At 46.5% G+C, this 11618-nt stretch overlaps 1 protein-coding gene across 1 annotated transcript; it reads right to left on the reverse strand.

Moving 5' to 3' along the window:
* Positions 1–475: 475 nt before the first annotated feature.
* On the reverse strand, positions 476–10776 carry KLHL10 (kelch like family member 10). Its single transcript, XM_063143034.1, has 4 exons — positions 10287–10776; positions 8024–8641; positions 2341–2490; positions 476–892 (listed from the first exon to the last, which is right to left on the reverse strand). The coding sequence occupies exons 1-4, from the start codon at positions 10704–10706 to the stop codon at positions 518–520; spliced, it is 1563 nt and encodes a 520-aa protein (XP_062999104.1). The 5' UTR covers positions 10707–10776; the 3' UTR covers positions 476–517.
* Positions 10777–11618: the final 842 nt, after the last annotated feature.

An 11618-nucleotide genomic window follows, 5' to 3' on the forward strand; every position in this document is an offset into this window, starting at 1 on the left:
TGGGTTTTATTGGATCAACGTCTACCGGTGCAGGAATATGCAAGCTTTCTACTTACAAAGGGCTCTTCATCAGGCAGAGTGGAAGGGTTACTAAATCCTTAGGTACATACAAAACACGGCTGACTTACAATCAACATTCCCCTTTCGGATAGTAGCCATGCCATGCTGTTCTTTAGTCCTGATCACCTTGAAGTCCGCACCCACTCGCCTTTTGTGTCAGAGCGACAACAGCAGACGTGGCATAACCCACTATCCCGCCCCCACCCCTGCAGCTCTCCTCTGAATCCTCTCAAATGTCCTCAGCATCTTTCTTAACATCCTCTGAGTCCCTCCAGCTCAATGATTGTCTACAAGATAATGGAATTGGGTTGCTAAGGATCCGAGTGGGGGGACAGATGTGCGCCTTTAATTCCTCTATGAGCACTAGTCTCGTCGCTTGTTTGAGGGGGAAATAAAAGGTGAATCCACCTGTGCATATAGTTCTTGCTTAGAGGGCTTTATTAGTCAAGGAGCTTTTTCACACAGGTAGTGTGCTTGTGGATGAGGAGTACTTGACCTCATCTCTCTGGGATAACCCCACGTAGTTATCCCGCCTGGCAGCGTACTCCCCAACGTTGGGCAGCCCCGGCACCACGCAGCAGCTCAGAGCGCTGCGGTAGATGCTCATGTCATGGGCGTCGTACCACTCATCTGTCTTCTCGTCGTAACACTCGACGTTGAACGTTGTCGTGAAGCCGTTGAAACCGCCCACCACAAAGAGCAGGTCGTCCACCACTTCGATGCCAAAGTTGCTCCGAGGATTGAACATGGTCGGGATCGTTCGCCAGGTGTTGGCTATGGGGTTGTAAGCTTCCGCGCTCCGAAGGCGGTTGGCGCCATCAAATCCGCCCACCTGTCGGCAGCAAAAAGAAGACAGGCTTTTGTTTAGGAGGAGGCGGGATTATAGCAAATTGGACCATTGGTCCATGTAGCACAGTACTGTGGTTTGGCCCACAGAGACCAGGGAGATGGCGAAAGCCAACTCCTGTTCCATACAAGCATTTATACCGTAGAGGAAGTTCCCAGACTTTCTAGGGCGGCCCTTTTCCCAGTTAACTTGTCTGCCAGAGCATTCCTGCCTTTGCAAAGGATTCTGGGGCATATTCTAACATACATCCTGGCCTACTTTAAGAGGACAGTCCTCTATTTAGAAAGCAATCAGAGAATCAGCAATACTACAAACGAGAAGGATCTTGGAATTGTTGTAGATTGCAAGCTGACTATGAGCCAACAGTGCGATATGGCTGCAAGAAAGGCCAATGCTATTTTGGGCTGCATTAATAGAAGTATAGCTTCCAAATCATGTGAGGTACTGGTTCCTCTCTATTCGGCCCTGGTTAGGCCTCATCTAGAGTATTGCGTCCAGTTCTGGGCTCCACAATTCAAGAAGGATGCAGACAAGCTGGAGCGTGTTCAGAGGAGGGCAACCAGGATGATCAGGGGTCTGGAAACAAAGCCCTAGGAGGAGAGACTGAAAGAACTGGGCATGTTTAGCCTGGAGAAGATAAGACTGAGGGGAGACATGAGAGCACTCTTCAAATACTTAAAAGGTTGTCACACAGAGGAGGGCCAGGATCTCTTCTCGATCCTCCCAGAGTGCAGGACACGGAATAACGGGCACAAGTTAAAGGAAGACAGATTCCAGCTGGACATCAGGAAAAACTTCCTGACTGTTAGAGCAGTACAACAATGGAACCAGTTACCTAGGGAGGTTGTGGGCTCTCCCACACTAGAGGCATTCAAGAGGCAGCTGGACAACCATCTGTCAGGTATGCTTTAGGGTGGATTCCTGCACTGAGCAGGGGGTTGGACTTGATGGCCTTGTAGGCCCCTTCCAACTCTGCTATTCTATGATTCTATGATAGTCTTCTATTCCTAGGCATCCTCTGTTTGAAGGTTGTCCTGTTCGAAAGTCCTGTCCGAAAGTTGCCTTTCAACGTTTAGCAGCACCTGAACGAAGCACCCGGTCACACCAGAGTCTTCCTCGGTAAAGTGAGGTGTATTATATTGCTGTCTAAATAACAGTCATTTCTTCCACATTTGCATCCGTGTGCATAAAATTAACATAATGCGAATTGCATGCAAACCTCAGTTTTGGTAATGGGTTTCCTTTTTTTCTTTTCTTGGCAATTCATGAGTGGACACCCTACTTAATCATAGACAGTGAATGGATAACGGCTTGGCCATGCTCTGCCCACCCTAAACTAAAGGGAGGAAAGCAACGTTGTTCCGACCCCTTGACCACGAAGGAGTGCTAGAGGCTCATCTGCTCTTACAGGTACAAAAGGATCCTGGCCTTACTGCGTAGACGTGTTCTCCGTACGCGATCACGCCAATGCCACTTCGCCTGCTTCTCATGGGTGCGATCAAACTCCACTGATCAATCTTGGCATCGTACACTTCAGCCGTGAACAGGCACTCATTCCCATTGAATCCACCACAAATATAGACCTTTTTTTGTAGGAAAGCAGGCGGGAGAGAAGGTAGACTTTTACACTATTGTTGGTTTATGGTGAACACATTATGGAAAACGTCTAAGGCCCTCCAACCATTTTAAGTGCCACAGCTTCCTCACAGGAATCCTGGGCATTTCATTTATTATATTTCTATACCAGCCCACAGCCGAAGCTCTCTGCCTGGTTCAGAAAGATTAAAACTATTAGAAATACATTATACAAAGTGCAAAAACTATTTACATAAAACATCTAGACAGACAGCACACACCCAGACAATGTATATTTAACACTTTTTAAAACAATCAACCAAAGACAAATGTCTGAGAGAAGAGGGCAGTTTTAAGCTGGAGCTGAAAAGATAACAATGTTGATGCCAGGTGGATCTTGTCAGGGAGATCGTTCCATAATTGGGGGGCCACCACCAAAAAGTCCCTCTCCCTTGTTGCCTCCCTTGGAGGAGTCACTTGGAGGACGGCCCTTAGATGCTGAGCGTAGTGTACGGAAAGGTTCATTGTCGTTTGTGAAGGTGCTGAGAATTCTTTCATCCTCCCCAGACCCCTGACAGAACTACAGTTCCCAGGGTTCCTTAGGGAGACGGAATAACGGTTATAAGACTGTAGTGCGAATCATTACATTTTTACCCGAAGGCGCTCAGGAACAGTGTGCCCTGTTATTCTCACAACAGCTCTGTAAGGCAGATTAGGCCAGGAGTTTGAGAATGATCCAAGATCACACATCACTTCATGGCGGAGTGGAGAATTGAACCTTGTTCTTCCCCATCTTACTCTGGCTCTCAAACTGGATATTTGAAGGGTTGAAATCAACAGAAATTAAGGGTGCTTTTCCATATTGAAAACACCGGGCTGGAAAACACCTTATTGTTTAAGATATTACAGCAGGACTGATCTGCCAGAGAGGCCTGGTAGTCCACGAGGCGCTTAATAAACCTCATGTGTTTGCAGCCTGCCGGACACTATGAAAGCAGTTGGGTTTGCCAAGTACCTGGTAGGTCACATTACAGGGCTGATGGGCTGTATTCAGCTTGGTGTGTCAGAAATTGTGCAGGACTGTGTACAGAAATAGACCAGAAGGAGAACAACAGCCTAAAGTATGAGGCGTTGAGCCTCTTTCAGCCTGAGGGATGAATTCCATTTCAGAGACTCTCTTGGGGGCTGTGTTCCAGTGGCACACGGGACTTAAGGCGAAAGAGATGGTGGTAAAAAATACCAGCCTATTTTAACTTAAAGCTCTTTCTGCTAGTAACTAGACCTCCAGCAAACATTTCAACCTTTTGGAATATATGCTGCCTGCCCGAGATTTGAGATCTGGGTGTGTGTGTGTCTCTTCTGTGTCCACCAACGCGAGACATACATTATGGTGGGACACGGCTTTCTCTGTGGTGGCATCCCTTAAAGGCCTGACTAGCGTTGATGCTGGCTTCATTTCAGCACCGAGTTAACACACGGCTTTTCATTAAAGTCTTTGAAGGCTAAAGTTCTCCAAGGGGACACATAGTTTTAATTGTTTTAATTGTTCTTATTGCTTTCAAACTTTTCTACTGGTTTTAGTTTGTTAATGATTTAATAATTTTTTTAGCGGCATATCTTTGTTTTACATTGCTCTGCTTTTGATCTGTACTGAGATCCCAGTGATAATACGGCACATGGTGTAGTGGCTAGAGTGTTGGACTGGGAGTTGGGAGATCCGGGTTCTAGTCCCCACTCGGCTATAGAAGCCCACTGGATGACTTTGGGCCAGTCACAGACTCTCAGCCCAGCCTACCTCACAGGGTTGTTGTTGTAAGGATAGAAATGGAGAGGGGGGGGAGGATGATTATGTATGCTACTTTGGAGTCCTTGGAGGAAAAAAGGTGTGATATAAACGGAATAAAGAAAGAAAGAAAGAAAGAAAGAAAGAAAGAAAGAAAGAAAGAAAGGGGGGATTGAACAAAAGCCAGGAATGGTTGGGGGGAAAGGAGTGGGGACAGGAGATGGGGTGTGTGGCTATCTGAAGAACTGCAAAGGGCCAGATTGGGACCTCAGAAGGGGCATATTTGGCCCCTGGGCCTGCCGTTCTGCACCCCTGGCCTAAAGATTCACAGTCCGCTTATGACCCTATGTCCGAAGGGAATGCTCAAGTGTCTGTTACAACTGGTAGGGTTCTCAGATTTCCTGAAGGCCTGCCCCAGAGATTCTGTGGGGAGCGCAAGGGTGTTTGTTGCCTGACAGAGAGACTGGCAGTACTTGTTGTCTTTAAGGAAGGGAGTGGGAGAGAGAGAGATCTGAGTTTCCACTATCAAACTCTTTTGCAATGTAAAACTGGTATTTAAGAACTCACTTGGTAGCCATGGGCAATGAGGAATTGCATGGCAGGTGAGTGAGCAAGCGGATGGAGAGGGACGGAGGACCCTGACTCCTCTCTGCACCCAGCAAAGAAACCAAGTGGGCTGCGAGAAGAAGGACGGAAGCCCCCTCCCCTCTGCATCGAGCACAGAAGTGCGGTTGAGTGGTGCAGGAAGGATGGAGTTCTCAGTCCTTCCTCAGTCATGTTACAGCAGGCTAGTAACTTTTGTGGGCTTATTTACAAGGGTGATTTGTTTGAATAATTGCCAAAGGAGTAGCCGTGTTAGTCACTTCCAGCGGAAAAAAAAAAAAGTCTCATGGCATTTGGTGAACTCGACTCTGGTCCACAAAAGTTTATGCCGTCGAAGCCACAAGACTTTGGCTATGTTCGGATGACACACTAAGCAACGGTTGTTTTCCATTTTGTTCCTATTATACACACACACACACACACACACACACACACACACACACACACACACGGTAATTAGCATGTCATCCGAACTCAGCCTCTGTGTTAATTATTTTAGATAGTTTTATCATCATCATCATCAACATCATTTATTTCTTACCCGCCTCTCCACTTGGATTGAGACAGGGAACAACAGCGAATACAAAACACATTAAAAACTGATTAAAAACATCACATACATGATTAAAACATCCTTAAAACATCCTAAAAACATTCTAAAATTTCACTGGACAGGTCTGCCAGAATAGATCAGCCTTTATTGCTTTCAGAGCCTCGTGTGGCGCAGAGCGGTAAAGCAGCAGTTTCTGCAGCTGAAACTCTCCCCATGGCTTGAGTTCGATCCCAGCGGAAGCTGGTTCTCAGGCAGCCGGCTCGGGTCGACTCAGCCTTCCATCCTCCCGAGGTCGGTAAAATGAGTACCCAGTTAGCTGGGGGAAAGGTAATAATGGCCGGGGAAGGCAACGGCAAACCACCCCGCTATAAGGCCTGCCAAGAAAATGTCAGCGAAACCTGGTGTCCCTCCAAGAGTCAGTAATGACTCAGTGCTTGCACGAGAGGTTCCTTTCCTTTCCTTTCCCTATTGCTTTTCAGCCAAGAACACTGCTAAAGTGGCTTTGATAAAGCCAACACAAGCAATAAAAGTATAGTTACAATCACTAAAACAATAAAGCCAAGCAAATATTAAGAACCATTGCAAACAGATCTCAAAAGTCATTGGAAACTAGCATAAAATGCATACAAGCATTGGAGGGTGTGGGCAAATAAAGTCTTTTCACATGAAAATAATATAAAGATGGTGGCAGGTGAATCCCTCTTGAATCTCGGCACAACTGAAAAGGCCTCATTTTCAGCCACCGCCCATCTCTCACTTCAGTTGTGGATTCACAGGTTAAAACCAGCACTTTCCATTGTGCTTAGAAATGGTCTGGTAGACAATGTTGCTGTTTCCAGATCGGCATATAATGCGATCCACATTAATAAACATACAGCTGCACTCAGCATTAAGTGAGTTTTCCAAACTGTCTTCAAAGGCAGCCCCACATAGAGCGCACTGCAATAACTTCAACAAGATGTTGCCATCAGGTTATCTCTGTCCAGAAGGGCTCACATCTCATGGGCCGGCCGCAACTGATGAAAGATGCTTCAAGGCACAGAGGCCGCTTGGGCCTCTCAAGATATGGCCAGATTTAATAACACACCTAATCTGAAAGCCTGATCTTTCAGAGGAAGGACAACCCCATCCAGAACTGATGAATAACTCCTCCCAGGTCAGATGAATTACATATCCACAGCACCTCCATCTTATCTAGACTGAGTTTCAGTTTATTGGCTCCCATCTAGTCCACAAGTAACCATTTTGCACATCCTGTTCTCAGCTTCACCTGAATTTGATGAAAAAGGAGAAACGGGGCTGGGCGCCATCAGCAAATTGATGACACTTTACTCCAGTTTTTTTTCTTTTCCCTTGCATGTTTTAAAATATGCAATATCATGTCTGTATTGGTGTCTGCTTTACAGAAATACCTGGTTTGCATGTAACAATAACCCATGGCTCATTTAACCCATGGTTAACCCAAAGTTTGTCCCCCCCCAATGGATGGTTTGGCAGATGATCCAACAAACCACAGTTTGTTTTCTCAATGCCTGGGTTGTTTGTTTCACTCCTCTTTTGCCCACTCCCTCCCTGTATCCCAAATGTCTTTGTGGAACTTGTAGTACTGACAAGTGGAGTGGCTGGTAGTTGGTTTTTAACCACTTTTATCTGCCGCCTCTGTAGACTGCCAAAACAACCTATTAACAACCAGATAGATGCGACGGCCAGGAGTGCCTATTATCAGCTTCGGCTGATACGCCAGCTGCGCCCCTTCTTAGAGTCAGGAGACCTAAAGACAGTAGTGCACGCGCTGGTAACCTCAAGGCTCGACTTCTGCAATGCGCTCTACATAGGGCTACCATTGTACCTAGTTCGGAAACTTCAACTAGTTCAAAATATGGCAGCCAGGTTGGTCACCGGTACATCTAGGGGTGAGCATATTACCCCAACATTAAAATCACTCCACTGACTGCCAATTAGTTTCCGGGCAAAGTACAAAGTGTTGGTCATTACCTTTAAAGCCCTAAATGGTTTGGGTCCAGGTTACCTGCGGGATCGCCTTCTCCCATACAGTCCGCCCCGCACACTCAGGTCCTCTGGGGTGAACTTACTTCAGTCAGCTAAAACTAGGCTGACATCAGTTTCCCAGAGGACCTTTTCTTCTGTCACCCCCAGATTGTGGAACGGCCTGCCGGAGGAGATTCGTAAAATTAACTCTCTGTGTGATTTTAAGGCAGCTTTAAAGACTAGCCTTTTGTGGCAGGCCTATCCAGATCAATGTTAAATCATGAATTTTTAAGATGTATTGATTCCTGTTCTAATGTTGTTCCCCGCCTCGATCTAAAGGGAGAGGCGGGTAAGAAATAAATAAATATATTATTATTATTATTATTATTATTATTATTATTATTATTATTATTATTAACAACCCCACACTTCTGGGTTTGCATGTAATGACAACCCACGGTTTAAATAAGCCAGAGTTCACAATCCAACAAAAAAACAGAATAAAATAGGTTCTCTTTCTGGATCATTCCTGGTCCAGAATTCAGCAACCGATACCCTGAGTTAGCGTTTGGCAATCTTAATAAACGCACAGATCCATTCGCATGACTGTTACCTTTCCATACAGGGTTGTAGCACTTGCATCACTCCTCTGTTCGTGCATGGGGGCTATCAGGGTCCACTGGTTGGTCTCGGGCTCATACCTCTCAGCCGTGTTGAGACGCACGTAGCCATCGAAGCCACCCATAGCATAGATGAAGTTGTCAAGGACGGTGACGCTCACATAACAGCGTCTTGAGTGCATGGGCGCAACCTGGTGCCACGTCTTTTTGACGGGCTCAAATCGCTTGACACTGTTGAAGTAGTCCACGCTGTCAAACCCCCCAATGATGTAGACGTAGCCCTTAAGGTAGGCAGCCCCGTGGTATGCCCGGGGGCTCTCCTGCTGGCATGTAACGTTCACCCAGCGGTCGGCACGGGCATCGTATGTTTCAATGGCATTGGTTGGACTCCCACCACTCCAGCCGCCAATGGCAAACAAAATGGCGTACGGCAGACGGGGTCTTGTCAGTGGGTTGGTGAAGTCAGAACTCGACGGGCCGTTCATGTTAAGATCATACATGGCTTTCAGGGCGTCAATAACAATGGGCTTGCACTCCTCACTATCCTTCACGTAGTCATGCATTTTGACATTGTTCATAAAATATTCCGCATGCATCAAGGCCAGGCGGACCTGCCAAGAGAGGAGAGCAAATGGGAAGTTGGTAAAGTTCATGGGGAAGCAGATGAAGACCGACGGCAAGCCAAAGGCTTGATTCTTGGAAGGAGCATTCTAGCCTCACGGTTCTCAAATTTGTTTGACAGGCCTGTTACTCCACCATGGGTTGCTTGCAGTAACGGAGACCAGGCCTCAGCCGTTATGGTACAAAAGGAGCCATCTAATAAAACAGTATCTGCCTTCTCAGAACGATGGAACAACATCATAACTGAAGATAGCTGTCTGGAACCAGTGGATAACAGAAAAGGCCTCCATGACATGAGGAAATGGCTCATGGGACAGCGGTCAATGCTCCAATAACTATGTCATGCAGAGGTGGTACTATTATCACAATCTCACTATATCCTATAACATCTTAACTGGAACCTACTCAACAGTTCAAGCTTTTTCATCTGATGCTTCAGGAATCACAGACACCTTCAGGCTGGTTCTCCCCCACAACCATCTTCACTGGGGTCAGCAGGAAAAGAACCCTGGAAGCCTCCACCAGCTGCACTGTTAAGAAGCTATATCTAGTGCCAGGTCAAACTATTCGCCTCCTATTTATTTATTTATTGCATTTTTATACTGCCCAGTAGCCGAATACTCCCTAGCCCAGTATTGTCTGCTGTGACTGGCAGTAAAAGCAACCATGGGTCTTGCAGCAGTTTCAAGACTTACACATTAATTACGGCATAAGCTTTCGGAGTCCGTCAGCAGCATGAAGGGAGTAGAGGGGAAAAAGTGTAAGCAACAACTGAGATCTTTCCTATCATCTGCTCACCTGAGCCCAGGATTGAAGCCAAACCGTGTGCATACAACGCAGAGCCAATTTATAACGAATTGCTGTAATTTAGACAGAAATGTATCACACCATAGCAAGGGAAGACTGTGATCAGGTGAGCCTGCTCAGTGTGCTGTTTGGGTATTAACATAAGAACATAAGAGGTGCCCTGATGGATCAGACCAAGGGTCCATCTAGTCCAGCACTCTATTCACACAGTAGCCAACCAGCTGTCGACCAGGGACCAACAAAGCAGAACACGGTGCAACAGCACCCTCCTGCCCATGTTCCCCAACAACTGGTGTATACAGGTTTACTGCCTATGATACTGGAGGTTGCACTAGTAGCCATTGATAGCCTTCTCCTCCAGGAATTTATCCAACCCCCTTTTAAAGCCATCCAAATTGGTGGCCATCCCAACATCTTGTGGTAGTGAGTTCCATAATTTAACTATGCACTGTGCAAAGAAGTCCTTCCTTTTATTTGTCCTGAATCTCCCACCAATCATGGGATGATCCCAGGTTTTAGTATTATGAGAGAGGGAGAAAAAGTCTCCCTATCCACCTTCTCTACACCATGCATAATTTTGTAAACCTCTAAATGTTGATAGGGAACTTCAAGGCTCTCCCTTCTTAGGGTTCTCTATCTTTAAACTGGATTTGGACCAGACCACCCTTCAAATAGAGCACACCTTCAAAGCAGAGGACCGTCCTCTGGCAGCCCTTCAAATAGAGGACTGTCACCTGTTAAATAGGACACATGGCCACCCTAAAGCCAGCTTTGCAGATCTGGAAAACAAGTCACTCGATAAGGAAGAAAACAGACCAGGAAACTAACCTTAGGAAGCAGGGCAGCCATGTGCTGCTTTCTGGTTGGGGGATCATGGACGATCCATTTGAGGATGGCCTCGAAGACGGCATCTTCCTGTTTCACATTGAGTTCGTCCTTTTCAATGATGTCTTTAAACTCATTGACCGAGAGCTCTAGGAATTCAGTAGACGCCTTAACCATCTCCTCAAAGCTGTGCAGGATGAACATGTAGGCCGCTTGCCGCAGATCGGGGCAGTAGTAGTACTCGGTGAACTTGCAGATGCCAATACAATTCTCCAGGCACAGTTGACATTTCATGAAGTCGGAACAAGCCCTAACGATGCCCATCACGTTAAACTGGTCGGCAGCCACCAGAAGCCTCTCTACATTGTCCACCGTGATGGGCACTGTCCTTGTGTAGGCGTATTCGATAATGAGTTTCATCATATCGGGGGTAATGCCAGGAATATTATATACTCTCTTCTCTGAGTTGTTCCAGCTACTGGTAAACAAAGCTCTGAAAAAGAACACAACTATTTCGCATTGGTCTTTGTGAGATCTTGGGCTCCTGTCCCTCAAAAGGACCATGCTGGCCCTTCTCCAGCCAACCTGCTGAACCTCTCTCATTATCGTCACTCCCACAGCAACAACATTTGGTGCCATTCACGGTGGCTGCTGGCATCGTATTATTTGTAAAATGCACGTTGTTGAAGGCAGAGCATGGAAAATATTGTTCATGCTGAGCAATGTGGAGCCAGACAGCTGTGCGCCATCACTCCTATGACCAAGCAGACCTTGCTTGCAACATGGACACATTGCAACCATGCCTGTCATCAGGTCAGACTGTGCTAAGTCACATCTGGATGGGATGTTCATCTGGTGTGGCACCAACATGTGGACTTGTGCCGATGCAAACAATCTCTGGATGTTTGGGAAGGCACAAACCGTTTTCTTCTTGCATTATGGAGGCTGTTTGAGAACCTATAGTTTTGATAAGATATAGAACTTGACTGATGCTGCAGGCCTCCCAACTTGTACTGCTTTGTAGCTTTCTTGCACCATGAGGATCATGTCCTCTGTAGCTATCGGGGTGATATAGTGATAGATCCTGCACCTAATGCATTGGGTACAAGCCCTTGACTACGTGACTGTGCATGCAGAAAACGGGGCTCTCGGCTCTGTCAAACTATAGGCTCAAAGGTCCCCACTGGGTGCTGAAAAAACACCCAGTTTGTTCAAATAGCATTCTGTTCAGCCTCCCCATACTATAAGTTAGTAATGGCTCAGAAATGCAGCATCATCTTCTCCCCTTGATAGACAAAAGCTAACAAACCCCCCTCTCCCTTAAATCTCAAGAAA

This window comes from Elgaria multicarinata, chromosome 17 (genome assembly GCF_023053635.1).
Source record: "Elgaria multicarinata webbii isolate HBS135686 ecotype San Diego chromosome 17, rElgMul1.1.pri, whole genome shotgun sequence".
NCBI classification, from domain to species: Eukaryota; Metazoa; Chordata; class Lepidosauria; order Squamata; family Anguidae; genus Elgaria; species Elgaria multicarinata.

Coding starts and splice junctions, on each gene's coding strand:
- KLHL10 (XM_063143034.1), bottom strand. CDS start 10,706: ATGATGAAACTCATTATCGAATACGCCTACACAAGGACAGTGCCCATC. Junction 8,642..10,286: donor TGGCTGCCCTGCTTCCTAAG/GTTAGTTTCCTG, acceptor CTCTCTTGGCAG/GTCCGCCTGGCCTTGATGCA. Junction 2,491..8,023: donor CTACAACCCTGTATGGAAAG/GTAACAGTCATG, acceptor CTACAAAAAAAG/GTCTATATTTGTGGTGGATT.